The 24,781-nt window shown below is 21.3% G+C and overlaps 8 protein-coding genes across 8 annotated transcripts; 3 read left to right on the forward strand and 5 right to left on the reverse strand. All coding sequences in view use genetic code 6, as the record gives it.

The window, feature by feature from the left end:
- Window positions 1-410: 410 nt before the first annotated feature.
- TTHERM_00136280 (protein kinase) lies at window positions 411-3,015 on the forward strand (the record flags this gene model as incomplete). The annotated part of the gene is made up of 7 exons (XM_001019709.1): window positions 411-648; window positions 719-868; window positions 1,012-1,058; window positions 1,169-1,480; window positions 1,698-2,424; window positions 2,474-2,623; window positions 2,678-3,015. The coding sequence occupies 7 exons, from the start codon at window positions 411-413 to the stop codon at window positions 3,013-3,015; spliced, it is 1,962 nt and encodes a 653-aa protein (XP_001019709.1).
- Window positions 3,016-3,792: 777 nt separating this feature from the next.
- On the reverse strand, window positions 3,793-4,662 carry TTHERM_00136270 (50S ribosome-binding GTPase; the record flags this gene model as incomplete). Its single annotated transcript, XM_001019708.2, has 1 exon — window positions 3,793-4,662. One exon carries the CDS (start codon window positions 4,660-4,662, stop codon window positions 3,793-3,795), a length of 870 nt encoding a protein of 289 aa, XP_001019708.2.
- Window positions 4,663-7,168: 2,506 nt separating this feature from the next.
- TTHERM_000136237 (hypothetical protein) lies at window positions 7,169-7,492 on the reverse strand (the record flags this gene model as incomplete). Its single annotated transcript, XM_012798515.1, has 1 exon — window positions 7,169-7,492. One exon carries the CDS (start codon window positions 7,490-7,492, stop codon window positions 7,169-7,171), a length of 324 nt encoding a protein of 107 aa, XP_012653969.1.
- Window positions 7,493-7,864: 372 nt separating this feature from the next.
- On the reverse strand, window positions 7,865-8,362 carry TTHERM_000136238 (hypothetical protein; the record flags this gene model as incomplete). The annotated part of the gene is made up of 1 exon (XM_012798516.1): window positions 7,865-8,362. One exon carries the CDS (start codon window positions 8,360-8,362, stop codon window positions 7,865-7,867), a length of 498 nt encoding a protein of 165 aa, XP_012653970.1.
- A 780-nt stretch (window positions 8,363-9,142) lies between these two features.
- On the forward strand, window positions 9,143-9,688 carry TTHERM_000136239 (hypothetical protein; the record flags this gene model as incomplete). Its single annotated transcript, XM_012798517.1, has 1 exon — window positions 9,143-9,688. The coding sequence occupies one exon, from the start codon at window positions 9,143-9,145 to the stop codon at window positions 9,686-9,688; it is 546 nt and encodes a 181-aa protein (XP_012653971.1).
- A 5,348-nt stretch (window positions 9,689-15,036) lies between these two features.
- On the forward strand, window positions 15,037-16,486 carry TTHERM_00136240 (ribosomal protein L15, putative; the record flags this gene model as incomplete). Its single annotated transcript, XM_001019705.1, has 5 exons — window positions 15,037-15,223; window positions 15,325-15,376; window positions 15,485-15,607; window positions 15,836-15,989; window positions 16,085-16,486. 5 exons carry the CDS (start codon window positions 15,037-15,039, stop codon window positions 16,484-16,486), a joined length of 918 nt encoding a protein of 305 aa, XP_001019705.1.
- A 917-nt stretch (window positions 16,487-17,403) lies between these two features.
- TTHERM_00136230 (phosphatidylinositol 3- and 4-kinase family protein) lies at window positions 17,404-19,623 on the reverse strand (the record flags this gene model as incomplete). The annotated part of the gene is made up of 7 exons (XM_001019704.3): window positions 17,404-18,051; window positions 18,104-18,236; window positions 18,289-18,479; window positions 18,535-18,835; window positions 18,915-19,128; window positions 19,226-19,376; window positions 19,498-19,623. The coding sequence occupies 7 exons, from the start codon at window positions 19,621-19,623 to the stop codon at window positions 17,404-17,406; spliced, it is 1,764 nt and encodes a 587-aa protein (XP_001019704.3).
- A 460-nt stretch (window positions 19,624-20,083) lies between these two features.
- Window positions 20,084-24,158, reverse strand: TTHERM_00136219 (phosphatidylinositol 3-kinase; the record flags this gene model as incomplete). Its single annotated transcript, XM_001470823.2, has 14 exons — window positions 20,084-20,126; window positions 20,196-20,319; window positions 20,372-20,584; window positions 20,879-21,284; window positions 21,346-21,768; window positions 21,834-22,111; window positions 22,159-22,228; window positions 22,280-22,509; window positions 22,623-23,185; window positions 23,316-23,543; window positions 23,598-23,680; window positions 23,745-23,834; window positions 23,927-23,973; window positions 24,083-24,158. The coding sequence occupies 14 exons, from the start codon at window positions 24,156-24,158 to the stop codon at window positions 20,084-20,086; spliced, it is 2,874 nt and encodes a 957-aa protein (XP_001470873.2).
- Between the last annotated feature and the right edge of the window lie 623 nt (window positions 24,159-24,781).

Below are 24,781 nucleotides of genomic sequence, written 5' to 3' on the forward strand. Positions count from 1 at the left end.
TGTTTATGAATTACTAAGAGTTATTAAAATGAACATATTTATTTTAATAATTATATGTAAAAAAACATTTGGTAGAATTTATAGAGAATGAATGAATGAGGGATAGAAAAAGGGAATAAAGCCAAACTATTATTCTAAAAGATATTCATTCAATCAATTTAAAAATTAAAAATTTTGTATAAAATAATTCAAAAAAAATCAAAGAAATTAACGATTCATTTAATGTTGAGTTGATAAAAATTTAATAGAAATAGTTGATTTCAAAATATAAAATCTGAATTTATCAATAAAATAAATAATATATTCATAAAATTTGATACAATAAGTTTATATTAATCAAAACATATAGATAACTTATAGGATTTTAAAAATAGTTTAATAATAAGTAAATATTTATTGAATCTTTAAATATGGGTAACATTTGTGAGCCTTATTGTGCATGCAACTGCAATTGCGAAAACTAAAAAATACTAAAAGATTGCTAAGAAGGTTGTGGTAACTGTTTATAATGCGAAGATTGCCACCAATGCACGGAATGTGATCCTAGAATGATGAATCCTTGCTTGATCAGAGAAACTTCAAATAAGGAATTAATGATTGTATTAAAAGAATTTGACTTTAAAGGAGAAGCAGAAGATAAATGGTATGGTAAGTAAATTAAAATAAAATAAATTGATTCTGAAAGTATTTATATAGTTTTCTAAAATCATATTTAAAGGGGATGTTTAAATACTTGAGCATAAGATATAAAAAGAAATAGTTGTTCTTAAAATAGTTGAAAGTAGCTCTGAAACAGAAGCAGAGTAAGTTCAGTAATAGTTTATAAGAAGAATTAAGCTTAACCATGAACACATTGTTCGTTTGAGATGTAATAAATACATTTTTTATTTTATTCCTTATTTGAAATGCTCATTTCATGTTGATTTTTGAAAAGATATTTTAAATAAAATAGAGTTTATTTTTTAAAAACTAAATAAAAGTGACTTTATATTTTTGAAATTTATAAAAAAGATATTGTTCATAAGGCAGTAGATGCATTCTGTTCTGTTATCTACAAAGTATGCTCTTTAATTTAACGCTTTTTAAGAGAATTCTCTATTAAGATTTATTACTTTTTGAATATCTATTAATTCAAGTATATTTACATATGTTATTATAAATAAATTAGAGTTATTTATTTTTCGATTATTTGCTTACTGATTTAGCCACAGACTTAAAAAATCGCAACAAGAAGGGATTGTATTTCTCTGAAGATGAAATTTGGAATATGGCATATTGTTTGATAAATGGCATGAAATATTTGTATAGTGTTAATATTACTCATGGATGTGTAAGAAGTAAAAATGTTTATATCACTTAATATGGTTCTTTTAAAGTAGCAGATCCTGGTCTTTTTAACTATGAAGTTAACTATGACATTGTCTTCAATAATCAAGATAACAATCATAAAGGTATTATTCTGTCACCTGCTCAAGTTCATGTAAAGAAGAATATTTTTTCATATATTTTCAAATATTTAAAATAAAAATCATTATAATCATTAGCAAAAATAGCTTACTTACTTAAGTGATCAATTAAATTTAATTAAATAATCTATTAAATTTAAAAAGATAATCTTGTCAAATATGAATTAATAATTAGATAAATATAATGAGATAGCATGATTTAATTATCTAAAATTTATTTAATTAATATAGGGTTTAGAAAGGCATATCGAAACTCCTATTCATGACTAATAAAAATCTGATGTTTTTTGTATTGGAATGGTTATACTTGAAGCTGCTAGCTTATTAAGTGCAGACTCCTGCTTTGATTACTATCATGCATGGGTTTTAGAAGATAAAATTCAAGATAGATTGAATGAAATTAAATCTAAGTACCACGACTCTTTATATTATATGCTTAAAGAGATGCTAACGATTAATGAAATTCAAAGACCTAATTTCCAAACTCTTTTTGAAAAAAATTAAAGAAATCCAAAGTTTAAAACTATTTTGAATCATAATTATTAAGCTTAAGCGTAATTCCAAATCTAAAATCCTGACTAAAGCGATACAGCTTCTGTCTTGAATCAAAGTTATATGACTCACAAGCCTGCTCCTTAAGTATTAAACAGTGTAAAACCAAACAATTTAAATTTGGTGGCAAGTAAACCTTTTGATAATTTTTCTATTATCGATGGAATAGGAGCTGCAGACGATGCTCCAAACTTTGGTATTTCTTAACATTAAAATGCAAACCAAGGCATTGATATATTAGGACTAGGAGGTAATTCAAACTTTAATTTAAATAGCAACAATAACCTCTTAGGTTAGTTTTCAATGCCTCCTCCAATGATGGGATTAGGATTTTCAAGCGCAGGAGTTGGTAATTATCTATCAGGTACATCAGGTTTAGATTTTACTTCTAGTATGGCAGGAACAAGTAATTATTATTTTCTATTATAACAATATACTAAGCTGTTTTTGAATAGAATTAGGAAGGGAAAAAATTAGTGAAAATTATAAAAATGGTTCAAGATATGAAGGAGAAGTGAGAAATGGAGTTAGAGATGGAAAGGGTAAATATTATTATAACAATGGCGGCTATTATGAAGGTTCCTGGAAGGATGGAAAGATGAATGGTAATTATAATTTTAGTTTATTCTATATAATTTTAATTAAAAATTAATTTTTAGGTTAAGGCACTTTGTATTTCCCAGACGGTTCTACTGCTTATGATGGTAGCTGGAGAGATGATTAATTTCATGGTTATGGTACACTTTATAATAACTCTGTTTAGCCACACTAAGGACCATTTGATTATAAAAATTTTAATAATTTGTAAGAAAAATGGTTAAAATATGAGGGTGACTTTAAGAGTGATTAAAAAGAGGGATTTGGTACTCTTTTTGTTTCTAATGGAGAAAGATATGTAGGTGGATTTAAATAAGATAAAATTCATGGTTAAGGCACTTTTTACACATAATCTAATTAAGTTATAAAAGGAAGATGGGCTAATAATTTTATGTCTTGATATATATTATTATTCACTTATTTATTTATATAGTAATTATTTTAATTTAAAAAATTTTCCATATTAAAAAATATTATTTCTACGTAAAAGGCTTATTCAATTGTCCACTATTAATAGTTTAAAATAATTTAAGATAATCTATTTATCAAAAATTTATAGAAAATAAATAATTAAATCCATTTTGTAAATAAGCTTTCAGTATACCCATTATTATCGTTTAAGAGGAAACTTTTCTTAATTTAAAAAAAAGTTTTTAGCAGTAAAATAAATTATAAATCCAAATTTATTTATTAACTATTGTTGAGTTTAAAAAAAGAATATGTTACCTCCAGTGTTTGAACATCTTAAAGTGGTTATAAAAAATAAAATACTTAATGAAATATTTTTATTTTTGATCAAGATTTTAAAAATATGATTTATTTATATTCTAACAAATTCAAAACAGATTTTTATCAATAAAAGCTCAAAAGAAACTACATAATACATATAATAAACTTTATCTTAATTTTATTAAATTTATTCCAAAGATGTTCTGAGTATTTGTGATCTCTTCTCTTCTATTTTCTTCATCTTATATCATAGATATTACAAAATATGGTATGTCTTAAAGTCTGTTTTGATTGAGAATTCTTTTTTTTAATTTCTTCTTTCATTCAAAGATTTTTGAGGATTTTATTTATTATTTATATATTTTTTTCATCCTTTTTTATATTATTTGTTGTTAAATACTTTCTGTATTCATCAGTAATTTTTTTGATTTATTCGAACTTAGATTCATCAGATTTTATTTTGAAACTATAATAAAACATAGAAAGATCTCTTACTAATAGGGATAGTTATGATATTCATCTTTTTGCTATTTTTCTTGATTTCCTCCCTTATTATGTTTTCTTAATCTATATAGTATTATATTTTTATATCCTTTTTTTGGAATGCTGAATAGAACTCTTACCAATTCTTTACTTAATCTTGACTAATAAAGCTGCAATAAAAGATTTCTTAGCATAGTTAAAATGAGCAGAATTATTTTTATTTTTCTTCTTCTTCATTAGATTAGCAAGCATTGAAATCTTTAACATCTAAAAGAATAAAATCTTTACCCCACCAATATTTGATTTTCTCATACATATAAGATATATCTTTATTCAGTTACTATTCCTCTTTTATGAAAATTTAGTCTCCAAAATGCTTATATTTTTGTTCTAGGTTTTTAGTGTATTCATATTCTCTTCCTGACTTGTTTACAATAACTAAAAGATCTGGGCTTATGCCCAAGATACAATAAGAAAGAACACCCAGTATTATTAACGAAAGCTAGTCTAATACTGAGCCGTATTAGGTTACAAAAATGATTTTGTGTATCCCTTTTACATCTTTGATTATCTAAATGATGTTATTTAGCAGGTTTTTGCTCTTTTATTTTCCATAAAATAGACCTTATGTTTTAATGATGGTTAGCCAATTATTTGAGCGGATAATGGAGCCTAATTTTCTGGTTGTATTATCAGCTGAAGTAGAGAAACACTCCTTTCCTAAAATCAAATTACTCAAATAAGACTTACCTACTCCCGTTTTTCCAATCATCAAAGCATGTGTATCATTTAGAAAAATAAGGAGGTGCAGGCAGTAAAAATGATAGACTTGCATAGCATGAGATAATATCTTTATTAATTTTTATTATATGAGCTTAAATTTTTTTTTTTCTTCTTCTTTTATTTAAGATTTTGTAGTTTTTATATATTCAATCTTATTTAATTGTATTTTTAATCAAATTTCAATAGAAGTTCTAAGGTCTGCAAAAAAAATTTTTTAATTTATTTTTTGAAAATTAATTATACAGTTATAAGTTTACCACAAAAGCTCCAAATTTTAATTTTTATCTATCTGACAATATAAATAAAGATTATTGCTAGTACGAGCTACTGTATTAGCTAATCAATTTTCCTAACCCACCCTTGCTTTGTATAATTAAAGTATATTCTGTATAAGTAAATTATGTATAATTAAAAGTGTTTTATGTTTATTGAATTATACTTAATTAAATAAAACACTTTTAATTATAAATAAATTACTTTTAATTTTTCATAAATTAATTAATTAAAAGTTACTGTAAAAAAGTTTGTTTATATTTAGCTTATGAATTAAATAATAGAAAAGCCGTTTTACATTTACATTTGTTTTGATTTTTAAATAATTAAGCGTAGAAGTAGCCAATTCTTAAGTATCTCTCTTATTTTCCTTGATTTGCTCTATAGTTTAACTTATTTATCTAAATAGTATTCAATTTTTTTCTTTATTTGAATATTGAATAGATAACTTATCAAGTCTTAATTATACGGATAAATAAAGCTGCATCTATTGATTGATGAGAGTAGTAAATTGCAGGGCACTATTCATTATCTTTTTCCTCTTCTTCTTTAATTTAACAAGTCTTGAAATGCAAGACTTTCCTCAATCGTTCATCCTCTTATATGGGATTATCGTCTTCTATAAAATTTATTTCTCCTTGAGTTCATTGTTAGTGTATTTAAGTCATCTTCCTGCGTTATTTACAATAACTAAAAGATCCTGGCTTGTGTCCAAGATACAGTAAGAAAGAATACCTAGTATTACTAAGGAAATTTATTCTATTACTGAGTCATATTAGGTTACAAAAATTATTTTGTCTATCCCTTTTGCATCTTTGATTTTATAAATGGTAGAGCCTACTATTGTGGTTTAATTACCAACTGATTGAGCGAATCATTACTTTCATAAAATCAAATTATAGCAAAATGCCATTCAAAAATTTCGTCGTTTGAAAACGACTAGATAAGTGAATGGCATAAAATAATTACATACATTTGTTTTTCATTAATTTATTTTTTAGTTTAGATAAGTTAAGTAGAAATAAGAAAATACAAAAATCATCCTCTTCACATATACTTTTCTAAATATATTTCCATTTAAAGATATCTTAGCAAGCTATTTGAGCATTATTTAGTCAGATTTTGAATAGTAGTACTAATTCTATTGTAATAGAGCAAGCTGATTTGTTAATGACAATTATTACGATCATTTTATGTATGATAGTAACCAACTCTTAAGTATTTCTCTTATTTTCCTTGATTTGCTTCTTTAGTTAACTTATTTATCTAAATATTATTCATTTTTTTTTCCCCTTCTTTCAATATTAAATAGATTTCTTGCCAAGTCTTAACTTTATATGGATGAATAAATCTGCAACCTACCCTTGAAATACAAAAAAAAAAAATATTTAAAAATTAAGTTAAATAGAATATTTTACCATATTACATTATTTTTATATTTAATTTATGAATTGAATATAAAAAAAGCCATTTTACATTTACATTTCTTTTAATTTATTTGAGCACTCAAAAAAAAGCAAATAATCGAAATATTTAATATAACCATAGAACAATAAAATAAAGCTTTTAATTATCATTTTTAGTAAATAATTAAGTGTAGTTAATATATATATATTACCAAATTAAATAGAAGGTAAGGCTATTATTGATGTGCTAAGGAATAATACTAATTTTAATAATAAGCATAATATAAATCAGTCTGTTAGTAGTTTGTTACATAAATATACTTTTCTATATTAGCTATTTTATAAATGTACTATGCGTCTTATTCATTATTATTGTTAGAAAGAAGCTCATTGAAAGATTTGGTTTAGGATATGTAAATCCTGATTATGTTGAATCATCAAAAAAAATTGCTCCCAAATGTAAGATACTTTAGATAATCAATATACTACTATCGCTACTACTATTTATTTTTTCTTTACTATATACATTTGCTCAGGAAAAAATTATATAATTTAGTGCTTATGTTGTTCCTATCTCGTAGATTGGAGAAAATGATCTTTCATTATTAAGATAACTAACACAATAATTCGTTTCACCGTTTATTTTACTTTAAATAATATTCCAAATACACCTTATTTATACGATTAACAAATGCCTAAAATCTCTAAATTTTTTAGCTAATCTAATGAGCGGAGATCAACAACAATTAAGCTTTGAGCAAGCTCCTTAAATTTTTACAGAGCTTTATTTTGAACTGCCTTCTAATAGCGATATAAAATTTAATGCTTTGAATTCTTAAAGTAGTTAGAATTTGGAATAAAAAATATAAAATACAGCAATCACTTGTGCTATATGTCTCTAAGAATTTATTCATAAATAGAGTAAAATAATAAAGCTAAAATCTTGCTAGCATTTCTTTCACAATAATTGTTTAAGGGATTGGGTGGCAGTGAAAAAATCGTGTCCTCTTTGCCGTTAACAAGTAAAATGATGAGGATTTAAAAATTAATCAAAAAGGTCTCTAAGTATTTAATAGCCTGAAATAATGCTGTCCCCTTTTTGTAAATACATGAATATTAAAGTAAGTAATTCACCTCAACTTAATTTAATTGAGAGTTCTCACAAAATTCTTTTACAAAAATCTTACTTAAATTTAAAATCATGTATTTTCTTTAATAAAATAAATTTATATTTTAACAAAAATAAATGAAAATTAAGATAATTGATAATCATATAACTAAAAATACTAACATTATTATATAATAGTATTTATATTAAAGAGTTACTTACCTATATACATACAAAAAAAAGCTTTTTTCAATTTATAATTTCGTTATAAAAAATACAATTATTCTATTATAAAAATAAATAATTTATTTTTTTAAAATTATTCTATTATAAAAAATATTCTATTATAAAATAAAATTTTATTTCAAAAATAATGAGATGCAAGTTAAGTTTTATAAACAAATTTTGGGTAATTTATTAAATTATTTCAAAATTTAAAATAATCAGTTGATTTTAATGTTCTAGTTTCAAAATTTATATTTCTTTTTTTTACTTTTTTAATTTGTATATTTATTTTTGTTTTTTTAAGACTATTTTATAGAAACAAAGATCAGCATTATCATTTTTATTTATTTTAAAGTAGATTTTTTTTAATTTCTTTTTTTTATTAATTTTATAGAGTAGATGAGATGATATATAAACATTGTTTAATGTGTTGTTTTTTATTTTATCGTTTTATTCATAAGTTCTAATTTATATAAAGAGAGTGGAGATTGATATTGAAGTAGTCTGTCTGATTGTAAGGAATGATTCCTTTTTAGGAAAATCTTTAAATTATTTTAAACTTATTTCTAAATAAAATATAGAATTGAAGTTTTTAAAAAGAGATGGGACTTTTTGATTTTTCCTTTATATTCAAATGAATATGAGTGCTCAATAGAATTTGAATCAGGATTGTTTGCATTTTTAAACGAAATTGAATTTTCAGAAATATTTGATTTCACCTATTTACTGACATGATTCATCTTTGATTGAGATGAATTTTTTCGTTTTTTGTTTCCATTTTTTTGTAAAAAACTTATCTGGCTTATTGAAATGGATGGTTCAATAATGGCTTTAATGGCGATTTAAAAAATTTGAGAATGCAAACATGTTTAATGATATCTATCATATTCCTATTCTTTTGATTCTATCAGCTATAATTTTTTTCTCTTGTTTTTTTCAAGATTTGTTTTGTTTTATAATCAATTAAATTATTTCAAAATTGAAGATCTTTCCTTTTTAATTAATTTTTTTAAATTACTTAAAATTTTTATGAAAAAAATCAAGAAATGAAAAATTAAAAATCCGTTAAAAATAAATTTCATAATAAAGTTTATTAAGAAAAATAAACCATTCAAAAACATAAATCATCAATAGCTATTAAGATATAAACAAAATAATTATCAAACATTAAAGAAAAGAAAAAAAACAAGTAAAAATAGTTCTGAAATATTGAATTGCCATATTCATAGTTTTTAAAAATAGAATAAATCCCGCTATTAAAAACATTAAATAAACTTAAATGTACAAAGTACAGTGAACCTATGTTTATTTAATCATCATTTCTCTTAAACAAGAATGATTTGCAGCTGATCTAAGTTTTTAACGAAATATTTTGAGAAAACAAAATAGCACATTTTGAGCAATTCTATACATTCTTCTTTCAAAAATTCTTATTAAAGAATTGGTGCATCAAAAACATTTAACTATCTTTCAATTCCTTCTATGCTTCTTCTGAACAAGTAAGAAGCAAAAATGAACCTATGATGTTATATCAACTTATCAAAAATACTACTTCTCAATTTCTTTCCAAAACTCTAATTTTAAGTAACTTTAAAAAAAGGTATTAAGAAACCATCATAAGAAGCTCAGAAATCCCTTAAAGCAATAAAACATTTTCAAAATAAGACTAAGAAAATCTTCAAAAAACATAAAAAATAAAAAAAAATGAATGCAAAGTTGTAAAAATAAAAGAAAAAAAAGTAAAAGAAAATAGTTTAGAAAAAAGAAAAATAAAAACAGTTAATAGAATTTATAAAAAAAAAGTAAGAAAACTAGAATAAGTAAAATAAAAATAAAACAAAATCTTAATAAATTTAATAAAACCTTAAAAAAAATAAAAATCTTTTATTCAAAATTAAAATAAAAAACTTAAAACAAACCAATAAAAAAAATCTTTTCACCATTCAAATAAAATATTTCTCTTCAGTTTATAAAAAGACTTATTAAAAATAAAAAAATAAATTAAATAAAATTTAATATTAAAAATATTTAAATTTTAAAAAACTTCAAAATTATTTTATATTTGAGTGAGCTGTTTTCCTACAAGATTCATAATCACTTTTTTGTCTTAAAATTTTAAATTAAAATAGAATAAAAATAGAAATATAATTTAGTAATTTATCATTTTTAACAAAAAAACTGAGTAAAAATAACTATTTAGTTATTCATTAAGAAAATAAGTAGATAAAATATCATTTTATTATATTCTTTTAAATTAGATATCTATTTCTAAATATAAAAATAATATTTTCAAATTTTATATGAATTAAATCATTTATTTTTTTTCTTTATATTAGGTTTCTATGCTTTTAATTTAATTTTTAATACTTTAAATAATATTTTTCTAAAATTGTATTATAATTTACTAGTTAACATTGACTAAAAGTATTTAGAAAAAGTCATTCATTAACATATTCTTTATTTTTTTAATTTAGATATTTATTATGAAAATATAAAAATAACTTAATGTATTTACAAATTCTATATTAAATAAACGATTTATTATCCTTTTTTATTAGATTTCTTAGCTTTTAATTTAGTTTTTCATAAAAAATTAAATAAAATTTACATAATATTTCTATTATAATTTATTAATTATTCTTAATATATTTTTCTTATTTTAACTTAATTTTTAATTACTAACAAAAAATAAAGGCTTAAATATTTTTGGAATGTTAATTTTTATTGATAAATTTTCGAAATAATAATTAATAATATTAAGATTAATCCTTCTTTCTTTATATTGAATATTTTATTAGAAATATCAAATTAAAAAGAATATCTTTAAATTTAATATGATTAGTTATTTATTCATAGTATTTTGATATGAAAAAAATTGTGTATCAAATTTATAAAAACATAAGTATTAATTATGCATATTAGAATTTATATATTAAGAAAAATCTATTACTTTTTAATAATATTAAATAAAATATTATTTTCTTAGTTAATAGTTTGTTTTTAATCCTTAGATAAATTAAATTTTAATTATAAATATTTATTTTGTATTGAATTAAGATATAATTAGTTATTATATTAAATTAAATAATAATAATTGTTTTATTAGATGAAATATATTGAAAAGATTTTCTAATAAATTTTAAAAATTAAAAAATTACAATAATAATAATTTACTTATTTGTAGTATTTTGAAATAATATAAATGATATATCATATACTTACTGTAAATCCTCATTTATTAAGGTCACCTCCTCCCAAAATTTTTACCCTTGCCTGGGATTCTTTTTCAATTTTATAAAATTTTAGCCCTTAAAAAATGATGATTTACTATATATACATAAAAATTTAAGTATGTATTTTATTAATTAAGCTTACTTGTGGATTTGTAGATTAAGAAAATTCTATTTCTTTTTAATAATATTAAATATTATTTTCTTATTTTAAATTAATTTAAAATCTATAGCTAAAATTAAATTATATTTATTTCTCTTTATTTTTGTAAATTCAATAATAATATTGCCAACTAAATATCTAATTAAATGTTAAATACTTTTTATTAGAAATATTATAATAAAAAGATAATTCTTTAATTTACAAAGATTAATATTTATAACTATATATTAATTCATTTATTAGTAGTATTCTCAAATGAGACAAATGATTTATAATACTCTGTATGAATTTAATTAATTAAGCATAATTATGTATTTATATATTGAGAAAAATCTATAATTTTTTAAGGATATAAAATAAAATATTCTTATTTAAAATAAATTATTTTTAAATCTATCTTTTAGTATCTATTTACCTTTATTTTTGTATTAAATTTAAAAAAATTAATCTGGAAAATGTAAAAATTTATTAATTTTTTTTAACTTAAAACTTTATAAATAATTATAATTTCTAATAATAAAATTAACAAAGCTAAACAATTTTTAAAAATGATTTTGATTTAAATTTGATAGATTATATTAGAGTGAAGAATATTTATAATTATTTGAGCCTGTTTTTTGTTAAATTGATATTCTTTAAGCTCTATTACTGATTTTGATAGACATAATTGTATTTTGTACTTTTGCTCACCCCCTTCCTTATAAATCTATGCTTTTAGCAATATTTTTAAAATTTGAAAAAATAAAATTATTTTAAAATACTAAATTGCTAAATTAATTTTGTTTGTTTAAACTAAAAATTAAATAAATTGTAATCAATGAATAAAAAATTTGTTTTTATTATTTTTAGATTTAACTATTTTACACAAGTAAAATATAGGAATAGTTTACTATTAATTTGATAATCTTCTTTAAATAATTTTATTTTTTATTCGATAATACTTTCTAGAATACAAAATTTAACTAAATGATATCTTAATAAGCATTTTATTTTTAAATTTTTTACTGCAATTTTTGTAATCGAATTTTTTTTGTTTTTATCTTATTTAAATGTTAAAAACATTGAGATAGATTTACGAAAATGAAAATAATTATCAAAAATAGATAATTAGTAATGAAAAATATTATAATTTTCACTTATTATATTAATATATTTTAAATAGAAATCTATTATTTATGATAGGTATTTTATAAGAAAATTAAAAGATTCAACAATATATTTATTATCATAATAAAATTATATATTTATGTAATTTAATTTACAAAATAAATGCTTGTTTTCAAGATAGTTATCCATTTTTTTTCTGGATACAAATATTGAAAAATAAAAACTATAAAATCTTAAGATTGCATTTTAAAGGGTAATTATAAAGCTAAGATAGTTTATAATTTAATAATTAAAATAAAAGATAATTTAGCATTGAATACATTTATTTTACTAAGGAAAACAGAATATTGAAATAAAAATAATTTTAAAGTTAATTAAAAGTAAATTTAAGTTGGAATTAATAATGTCTTGATGGAAGGATGTATATATTAGTTCTAAATTTTATATGACAGATTTTTTGATTATTTTATGATTCAATTTATTTTATGCGGAATATAATAATAATGCAAATAAAATTTCTTAATATTAAGAAAAAAATTTTTAATTAGAAGAAAAAATTTTAACGGTATTTTGTTTTAGATAAATCAAAAACTAAAAAGAAAGTTTTCATAAATAATTAAGAATTAAAAAATTAACTATCAAGTTGATAAAAAAAAATATTTAGAATTCCTGAAAAATGGAATTATCAGTATAATAAGAGTACATTTAAAGCACGCAAAGTTTTTAAAATAAAAAATGAATCGATAGGAGTTTTCTCCATTTTAGTTTTTAACATTTCCAGACGTAGGTGCTTTAAATTATTTCATTTTTATACTTGATCTTTAATATTATCATCATATAATATTCGGAGTATCAAAACAAAATATCTAAAACTTAGTTAAATAGATCTAAGTAAAAAAACTATTACACTGTCAAAATTAAAAAAAAATGAGGAATAGTTTGATGATTTAACACAATATTGACTTCTTTTCTTTAAAATATTCTATTATACCTATAAAATACTAATTGAGATGATGATATAAAATGCTGCAAATAAATGATATAATATAAACAATAAAATAAATAAATAAAATATAATTAACTAACTAACTAAATTGTATATGTCTAAATTACTAATTACTTCTTAAAGAAGAAAAATAAAAAAAACAATATAAAAATATCTAAATCCTATTAAAAATAACTAAATAAATAAAAATAAACAAACAAACAAAACTAAAAAATATTTTAATACTGGAATTAAATAAATAATTACAACCCTAATAAATAAATAAAATTAACAAAAAAATACAAAATAAATTAAATGATAATAAGAAAAAATAAAAACAGTAGTTAATAGATAGATGAACCAAAAATTTTTTTAATTAATTGCATTTTTTTTTTTCTGTTAATATTGTAATAATTAATTTCTAAATTATTAATTTAATTAATTTGATTTTCATAAAAACTTTCAAATCATTATATATCCTTATGTAAAATTCTGATTTAAATGTTAAAATTCTTCATTAATCAAACAAAGAATTAAATTTTCTTATTTTTCATAAGAAAAAGCCATATTTATAATATAAATTCAAAAAAAATGTTTAATTTTTTTAATTTTTAAAAGATTTTCTTTATAATTGCAAAAATTATTTAAATTTTACTAAAAATAAAATAATTTTAACTTATGCCACAGAACTTACTTATTTGTGATAACAGTATTGATTTATTCTTTAGATTATATATTTACTTTTATCAAATAATATTTATTATAAAATTTATAATAAGTTGAAAGCACATTTTTGTTTTATAAATGTTAAATAAAACAAAAATCTTTTGAATTATCTTTAAATGAATTAAATGAAGAAAGATCTGAAATAAATAATAATAAATATGATTTTAATTTATGTATACTAAAAAATTGATTTGGTTAATTTTGATCTTAAAACTTATTTTTATAAATAACTTTTATATTTAAAACCATTCAATGCTTTTTTATATTTATTTTTAGATATTTTAGCAATTATTTATTGAATTAATTCTAATATAAGTGCTTTTTTATATTCTATTTATTATTTAAAATTTTAAATATTAGAAATATCTTAATAGTAATTAGTCCTCTTTTGAAAAATGCTAAATAAAACTAAAATTTCTAAGAATATTTTCTAACTAAGAATAATTTAAACAAAATAATGACAAATACGATTTCAATTAATGATAGATAAATATCTTAATTATGATAATTAAATATTTTAATGTGCATACTCATTATTTACGAAATATTTTTAATAAGATTTATTTATATCTAATTCGATTTGAATTCTAGCTTTCTTTAAAAATTTGAATAAAAGCTAATTTCATTAACTTTAATAAAAATAATTTTTTATTTATTGTTTATTATTTAAAAGTTTTAATATTAGTTTCATCTGATTAAAAAAGCTATATTTAATTTAGTTGTAAAAAATCATTTATTTATATAAATTACATATCTAATTTTTAAAAAAATTTTGTTTATATTATAAAAATAAATCAAAATTACACTGAATTTGTGAAATAAAATAATATTTGATGAGCTAAAAAATGTTGCAAATTAATTTAATTCTACTATTTGAATAAAGGCAGTGTATTTATAATTAAAATTTATTTGAGGGTAAAAAGAGTTATTTGTAATTTATATAAATTATAAGATGATATTGATATAATTTTCAATAAATAAGAAAAGATATGTTTTAATGATACAGAATATTAAATACTAAGAATATACATTTAAGAATATAATTGTATTGAAATTAGTAGAAACTTAAGATAATTATTCATAGATTAATTAATTGATCTATTGATCCATGAATTAATTAATCATGTTTTATAAAAGTGAATGAATTTCTTATAAAATATTAGTAAAATTAAAAAAGTAAAGAATATAGGATAAATTAACACAATGAATTTATTATTAAAAGCTAGCTAATATATTTCAAGAAATAGCTTCCCTGTTAATAACATTAGATCATTATTATAGGGTTCAGTCTATTCATTTTCTTCTTGCATTAAATAAAGACCAAATGATGTACCTACTCATAGAAACGAATTATTGCCTTTTACTTTAAACAACTTATGGAATAATCCAGGTTTGATTTTTCAAAATTAGACTATTTGATTCTTTTGCATCTTAAACATCAAAATATCTCTTACAAGGTTTAGAAAAGATTTTAATTTTAAATTTAAATAGGATATAGAAGAAAAGCTAAGAAATTAGGTAGAGGTATTGGATCCGGAAAGGGGTAATTGATTTAAAATAATTTTTATTGCTTTTGATACAGATATTAAAAATTTTTCATATGAAAATTGTATGCAATATTTTAATTCCTATTTAAATATGCAAATTCTAGAAAAACTGCAGGAAAGGGTACTAACGGTCATAATAGTAGATCTGGTGGTGGTGTTTCTCCCAGATTTGAAGGTGGTCAAACTCCTTGGTTCAGAAGATTGCCTAAGTTAGGTATTACAAGAATGTAATAAATTTTTTCAATTAAAACTATTTAACACAATTCTTCTATTTACAAAAAATCTTTCCACCTTATTTAAGTATATTAAACTTCTATTATTAAGTGAAATTCAAAATAAATCAAAAATTAATTATAAAATATATTTTTTTATTATTATTTTTTCAATCTACATGAGAAAGATGTGTGTGTTTATTTAAAGCTATTTTAAAATTTAATTAATAATCTTAAAAAAAGAAATAAAGAACGTCCTAAAGCCATAAATATGAGTTTAATTATGTATGCTATTCACAAGGGAAGAATAGATTCTACTAAACCTATTACTATTAAAGTTCTTCACGATGCTGGTGTATTTAGTACTGCCAAATACGGTGTTAAATTAGTTGGTAGAGTAAGTTATATTAAATTAGGAAATTTTAATAAAATTAAATAAATATAAGCAAATTAACATAAAATTATAAATAAATAATTATTAATATTGTAAAGGGTTTGAAAACAATTGATAGACCTCTTCATTTTGAAGTGAGTGATGCCTCTGAAAATGTTATTAAGGCTATAAAAGAAAAGGGTGGTAGTGTTAAGTGTATCTATAGAACTCCTCTTCAAATTAGAGAACACGTCTTCCCTCAAAATTATCCTATCAACTTAAGATCTACTATTCCTCCTAAGAGAATTGTTAAAAAAATGGAAAATATTAGAGAAAGAGGAGCCGAAGTAGAATTTAATGTTCCCAAATGGCACGAATAGAATGTTAAAGAAATCTTGGAAGATAAGAAGATCAAAGAAGAAGAATTTAATCTTCCTGTCCCAAGATTCCCAGGTTCTGGTAAAGATAAAATTAGAATTAGAAAGCCAATATTACCTAAGCAAATTAATTTCAAGATCTGATAAAGCTTCTGAATAAATAAATCGTATGCCTGAAGAAGTTTATTGTAGAGTTTGTTAAAATTCCTTATTTAAATTTAGCTCAAAAATAGCAGATACTCTTTAATATATTCAATAACTAAAGCTTAAAATGAAATATGATCTTAGAATCAAGCTTATAAACTTCAATATAAATTACAATTAACTTTATTGTAAAAAATTGCATATTCTCTTAATATGTTACATCTTGACCTTTTTTCAACTTATTCATCAAATAGGAAATATTTAAATATAAAATTTTAATGTTTTGATAAATTTTCATTTTTTTTCTCAAAATAATTGAAATAAAAATTTTAATACACATTTATCTCTATTAAAATAAATTATCCTTTTTCAAGAAAAGCCAAAAATAGAAAACATTTTACATATTTTTACATAGATATTTTATTGAAAATAATTTAACATATTTTAATTTAAATTTTTAGTGATTTTTGTGAAAAAAAAGTAAATTAAATTTTTTTAGTTCATTAATAAAATGAAACATTTTTAAAAAATTTGGTAAAAATAAAACTAAATTTAAACTTGTTGATGAAAGCAGATTTATAAAAAATTTAATTTAATAGGCTTTAATTATAGTTAATTTTTGATATTATGAAAATGAAAAAATATTTTTTAAAATTTGGTAAATAATTAATAATCTTTTAAATTTATTTTTGCTCCAACTTATTTTTATTTAAATAATTAATAAAAAAATCATTTTATAAAATTAAAAGAGATATTTATTCAGACACTTAAAAAAGCAAGCTGTTACTTTTATTAAAAAAATAAAAGAAAAATGAAATAAAATCAACTATTCCTTGTTAAAATTTTATACAAAAGTCAAGATTAATTAATTTTTAACTTTATTTCATAAATTAAAAAAATTTATTTTATTTTACAAATCATAAAAAGGATCTTAAAAATTTGGCAAAAGCTACAACTGATAAACTTAATCCGTATTCTTTATAAGATAATTTTTTTTCTGTTACATCTTATGAGTAGTTAAATTATCTTTCGTTTTCTATATGCAATTCCTTTGAAAATTTATTACATTATGAGTAAATGTAGAATTGCAATTCAGTATCTCTTTAATAACTTCTATTGCAATAGTTACTGCTTCCTATAGCTGTAAATACAGGATATGGATTAGAAACATAATTACTTTCACCATTTTATACCTAGTTTTCATACAACCAAAGCCCCTTTGAGTGAAATGTCCACTATCCTCTTGAATACTCATTAATTCTAATATTCTTTCTGTTAAATTTTAAGGCGAGCTTCAACAAGTTATACTCGAAATATCTATAAAAAAATGGAATGTGCTTTTTTACTCTTCCTCCTTCAAAGAAGCCATTAGCTTAAGGAGCCGCTGTTAAAAGATCAAGTTAATATTAAAATTTGCTATTCATTATTTTTTGGATTATTTTATCTGTAAAATTCATATATCCACTTGCAAATTTAAGTTAATAGCCTTCGTTACTTCCAATATAATCTAAAAATTCTAAAAAGAATTGCTCATCTTGTATATGATTTATTGCACTGAGTTAAATCTATATTTTTTAATTTATTTGTTAATTAGCTATATATTTTTTTTTATTTTACAGTAGGGAAAAAGTAAACTGGTCCACCTAGCTCAGCTAACTCTCCACTCTTTCTTTTATCTTCGTAGAATAGGGTATCTTCTAGTTTTCTCATGATCTAGTGTATTTCCACTTCATTGAAGCTGTTTTAAAGTCTATTCAAAATTTTTTTTAACAAATTTTTCAAAAAGTTTATTATTTTTTTACAGTTAAGTAGCTTTTTCTTTTTTCTCTTATAGCTCAAGCGAAATTTATTTATTTTCTTAAAAATAATTATCAGGAGTAATATCAATAATTTCAGGTTCTTCTTCTTCTTCTACTTATTATTATTAATCCTCTTAGTTAGTTTCATGTGAGTCTGTCACTTTCGAATCCATATTTTCTTGGTTTAAAATTGTCTATATATTTATTGATGAATTGATTATTTAGAAATAGCTTAATTGATTCAATTACTTCTTCTGAATTTTAAGGTTTTAAATTTTAGTCTGTAAAAGAAATAGTTTTAGGCTCGATTTAATTAGAATATAAGAACATTTTAAACTGATTTTTGAAAACCTTAATGAATTTTTGTGTTTATTTGACAGGATTTGGCTAATTGTTAAAAAGAACTAATTCACCAGATTCGTGAATTTAATAACTATTATTAGAGATGACATCAAATAGATCTTGTAAGTAATTAGCTAATTCAGGAGCATTTCTGATATAAAAATATCTATCTTGCCTTTCAACAAAATAATCTTCACTTAAATTAGCCCTAAATAATATGATTTATTAAATTTACAAGCTTACACTTAATTTTAAAAATAAAAATTAAAAACTTAATTAATAAATACCCTGTTAATACAATATCATCATCAAATACATAGAATTTCATATGGTGAACTCCGAAGATTTCTCTTAAACCACTTTCACTATCAAGAGTCAATATTTTATTAGTAGAAGGATTATAGTAAAATGCCAGCTTTACATTGTTGTTATGTAGATTATCTCTTTTTAAATTCTCTACAAGAGTTCGAGAACTTTCTTATCTTTTGTTAACACGATTACCTTTAAGTATTTAATTAAAAAAAATGCATATTTTATTTTCTATTTAGATGAATTTTTATAGTTCGAAATTTCTATTAATTTTTAAGAACCTATGTACCTCTCATGTAATCCATTAGCATTCCTACTTTAAGTTTTTTGTTTCTTTTTATAGAATTATCAATTTAAGCTACCAAATATTTCTCAAGATTGCCTGTCCCGAAATAAAGGGTGCTCATCAAGATTCTTTTGGAAGAATACTTTACTCCTTTCTATTAATAATAGCATAATTTTTACTTAATTACTCTATAAAAATTATGAAAACTTAATCAATATGTATATATTATGTGAAATAATTCATCACAAAACATCTTAAAATAATATTTTTTTTACATGAAGTTGCAAATAAAAATCTATAGGCTCTTGCAAAATTTCTATTTGAGATGAATAAAGTTTAAAAATGGGCTGTTTAATCTTTTCAACATGAGATTTGACAAGAAAATCTAGTATACTTTTCATTTCAGTTATGTATAAATATTACTAATTTATTAATTTTTTAAGAGTATCTAAAAAGATATTTATTATGTTTAATTCACTTTAAATAAATTTTGGTAGAAATAGCCTTAAGCAATTAATTTAGAAATCATTATCATATGATTGTAAAAAAAATGGCCTTATTATGCTAAAAAGAATATAAAATTATTTGCTATTAAATTGATATTATGAATTGATTAAAAAAAGGTTTTTTATTATAATACATACATATCAGATATTTAAATATAAATTTAACCTTATTGCTTAATTAGCATTAAGGAAAACAGATATTAATTTTATAATATTTATAATAATTCTTATTTGATTTATTTAAAAGAATATTTTTATTTAATTAGTTTTTTAATAGATTTTATTAATACCGAAAAATTTTTGTATTAGAAATTTTGAATTTATTTTTGCTTTTAAAACTTAAGAATAGTTAGCTTCAATAAAAGATTCCCTAGCAAAAATATTACCACTTATCATACCTTTTTAATTAATAATAAAAATATTAATTTATTATTTCAAATCTTACAATATTAAAATATAAAACATACCATCTAGCTCTCCAGTTATCCAAAGATTAGTTGATAAGCATATTACAATGCATACTAAGTTCACCATCGTTTGATATATTTGGAGGATTGAATCTTTGTTCTAAATCGAGAATGCATTACTCACCTAAAATATTTAAAATGTGTTAATCTTTTTTTATTAAAAAACAAGTAAATACCTTTTTCAAAACAAGGAAGAGTTAAACCATGTCCAGAGTAAAGCATTTTTACTAAAATTAATATTTTATCTTGGTGCTTGCAAGCTGCTTAGAATCCCTAAAAGAATAACCTTCTGAAAGTCTAGAACATATCACTTTCAATACCACCAAGAATTGAAATATAATCACTTAAAAGCTTAAAAGGTACATTTTATTCAATTGAAAGACCTTTTCCTATTATTAAAATAATTTATAAATTTTATCATTAAAATTTAAATTTCATTTGTTTTTATTTTAAAAAATAGAGTCAAATTAAATAAATTAACTTAAATCTCTTTTTATTTCATATTTTTTAATTTTAAAAACATTCAATAAATTATTGTTAATTCCTTTATTTTATTTAGGTAATTTAATTAATTTTAAACTTATTTGAAATTTGATTTTAGCTTGGTTTAAGTTTAAGAAAATATTTATTTTAATTTATGCTAATATTACATGGAATTTTATAATTAATTAATTAATATTTACCTGGAGCATTTGATAAAAAGAATCCAAAATCAATATGTATTATATGGCCATTTTTGTGTAAAAGAATATTTCCATTATGTCTATCTTTAATTTGTAAGAAGTAGCAGACTAAGCTGTATGCAGCTAGAGATGAACAGAAGTTATATTGTGCTTTTTTAAATTGGCTTCCATAGTAGAGTTAGAAAAAGTGACGCAAATCTTTAATTTCTTTGTAACTATGAATTTATTTGAGAAGACCATCTAAGGTGATTGAGTTTTTTACCATCTCCAAGATACCACTTTAAGGACCAAGAGATACAATTTCATAAGGAGTCAATTTTAAATCGAGCTCTTCCATTTTAAATATCTAATCAAATTAGTATATCAGCTGGACGGCAAATTACTCCTGCTTTATATTATCTCCAGTCTAATTTTAGAAGTAGAAAATTTTATTTTTAAACAATAACAATAAATCATTTAAATATTACTTTGACTATCATATGCACAAGTTTCCAGCTTTTGAAGTGCCCAAAAGGTGAATGCTTTCTTATTCTAGCTTCTTAATCTCTGGAGTCTTCTCCGAACAAATTTTTAAGTCCTTTGAACTTATCGTCATTTAAATCTAAAACATCTGAAACTTAATTATTATATTTTTTGGAAGGTTTGATTGACTCTACAGATTATGGGATCGATTCGCTCTAATTCCTATTAGTCTGATTCAAATTGCTTTCAGAATATTCATTTGAATTATTTATATTTATTTCTTTGTTATTTTAAGGTATGGAAATATTCTTGTTGGGATCATTATTTAATTCTATTTAACTTGCACTCTACTATGCTAAATCCTTCAAATTATAATGAGAAGGAACTCTCATACCTTTTTCATAAACACAAGAAATACCCGAAACTTCCTAAATATTTCAATTAATTTTTATATTGAAGGTTTTTTTAAAATTATATATAATATTAAAGTTACTTCGTTTTGTATGCTTTCTCCAAATGATCTATGTCTGCTGGATCCAATAGTAAGCTTATTATTGTTACTATTTCCATTTTAGGCAATGCTTTATGAATTAGGCTTTGTGACATCCAGTGTTTTTGATTAGGTTCTAATATCTAAAGTCTTTTTAGTTTCTGGATTTCCAACTTCACTTTTCAAAGATTACATTATTACTTAAGGTTAATCGTCACTCTCTGATTTCCTATCAAGTAATGCAGCATTTGTACTTAAGAAATCACTGCTGTTTCCTATATCTTTTTATGATAATTTATTAAAATTAAAATTAATTATATTAATTTACTCTTTTTAGTATTTTAATTAGGCTTATTACCAGTTTCTATATCTTTTACTACAGATTAATATTCTTAATTCTATTAATAAATGAAATTATTTCATTTTTATTTGGTTTTAATTCAAATTACATTAACAGTTAATGGCTAAGAGAGTCTTTCATCATAGCTCCACTTATATCTTACATCGCCGTTTTTTAATCTTTCCTAAGTATAAATTATAGGAGAGTTTTAGTCTACTTTGCTGGGTTCTTCTGAACGATAAAGCTCCAAGCAAATATAGAAAGGACTTCTTTCCTTAGTGGAAAATACTTTGCATTCCTCTGTGACAATGTTCAAAACAACATGATTACGATAATTATCTGTTTGAAATATAATTAAAATATTTTTTTTAACAAAAAAATTTTCATAAATTATCAGTTTAATAATGATGACAATATACAATTTCATTATTTTAATGAATTAATTATCTTACTTGCAAAGAAAGGTACATAAACTGCAGCTGGTAGTTGCTAATTTATTTTTTACAATTCATAACGTAAGGATACAATTTTAGGATCAGAAAATTTCAAGTTATCAGAAATGTCCATTAAGTCATTGAAAAATTAAATTGTACTTAAAAAACCATTATTTAAGTCATGCTCCATTCCATTACCATTAATTTCAGTTTCTTTATTCAGCTTTTGGTTTTCGGGTGGAATACCATTATCCATGTTTTCTACTTCTTAGCTAGATTCAACTCTTTCTTTAATCTAAATAAAATCCTGGATGTTAATGTAATTTTATAATGAAATGTCTTCAGGTAAAATGTTAATCTTATGTCTTTAATAATAGGAAGTTCCATAAGATGAAATCACTTCCTGTTTTATTTTCATGTTTGCTTCATTTGAATTTCCATTATTTGATTTATTCAGCTTATAAGGCACAGCGTATTTTTTTCCCATAGCAAGATTTTCAACCATTTCAGCAGACATTAATTGCTTACTAGAATAAAATTCTACGAAACTTGAGAAAAACTCATTTAAAACATTCCATACTCTATTCAAAAAAAAAAAATTAAAAATTTTCAAAATCATATTACTTAAATTAAAATTCTATATTAATTATTATTGATCCTTCCTTATCTACTTAGTCAAACATATATTTTAAATAATTAAAATTAACTTACTATGGAATGTCTTGAATCTAGTTTTTGTTTACAGTTTGTGCAACACTTTTTAAATAGAAGCACAGCATATGACCAAAGAAGAAGTCTATTTTACCTGCCTTCTTTAGGAATTCCTTGAGGCTATCGTTTTTAAGTTCTTCGTGAAAGACGAAGAAATTACAAATTTAAGGGAGATAGAACTCTAAGTCATCTCTCCAAATATGCTTTTCAGATAAATCTGGATTAATTCTATTATTTAGGAAATGCATATTAGTATTTATGATTATTAAATGATTCTTTTACCTTGTTTTATTAAGAAGCTAAAATATCGTTTCTTTGTCATCATCTATGTAGAGTCTAATAAGAATTTACAAAGGATCTTCTATCTAAAATATAATAAATGCGAATTCATAAAAACATTAATCAATCATTTAAAATGTAATGCCATACTGCGTTGTCTTTTTCAGATTTAAATTAGGAAATTAATCTTTTCGATATATCTTTTCTATTATTAGATGTGAGAAGACTTTTATCTTCTTCCTATTTAAATATTAAATGAATATATTAACTTGTAATCTTAAGCATATAATGATAAATTTTTATTATTGGCTATGATATGAATTATAAAATACTTGACAACATCCAAAGCATTTACAGCAAAATATCCTTTAGATAAAACCTAGAATTTTGTACAAAAAAAAATGAATTTAAAAAATAAAAAAAATTATCAATAATATTTTGAATAATTAAAATATTGAGAATATTGCAGTAAGTAAACAACTAAATACCATAGGTTTTTTTTCCACGAATTTATATCGGCGAATCTAAAGACTGGTCAGAGCTAAAAATATTTTTATTTATCATGATCCCTTACTATGATTTGTTAAATTTGAAGCTTATTTATTCTACGTTTTAAATGATAGACTGACTACTTAGATAGAATTTTGTTCGATATATTTTTTAATTTAATAATATTTATAGTGAATTACTTGTAATTGATTCGTTTAAGAGTGTAAAAGAAACAAAATCTTGTTAAATCATATAAAAAACATTATTTATTTTCTTTTTATCAAAAGCAAAATCTTATTAATCAATAGGAAATGCTGATGAAAATATATTGAGTCTAAATAAATACAAATATATAATTTTTTTCTTTCCCTATAAAAGCTCAACATATTTTTCTAAATAAATCTTAAAGTTTTTACATATTGAATTTAATGTAAGTATAATTAAATTGCAAAGTAGCAGTTTATTTGTCGTGCTAAAAATATATTTAAAAACTATTACAGAACTTTAACTATTTTTAAATTTTTCATGTGTATCTTATTTTTAAACAACTTAAATAGAGAAATCTTTTTAAATTCTAATTTAATCTATTCTTTTTCTCTTCATTAGTTTATTTATTTCATATTATTTAATTGAATTTAATAACCAAATAAATGCTAATTATTTTCTGAATATCAATTTTTTTCCTTTGAATTGATATG

The sequence above is a fragment of the Tetrahymena thermophila genome, assembly GCF_000189635.1.
Source record: "Tetrahymena thermophila SB210 genomic scaffold scf_8254582, whole genome shotgun sequence".
NCBI lineage: Eukaryota > Ciliophora > Oligohymenophorea > Hymenostomatida > Tetrahymenidae > Tetrahymena > Tetrahymena thermophila.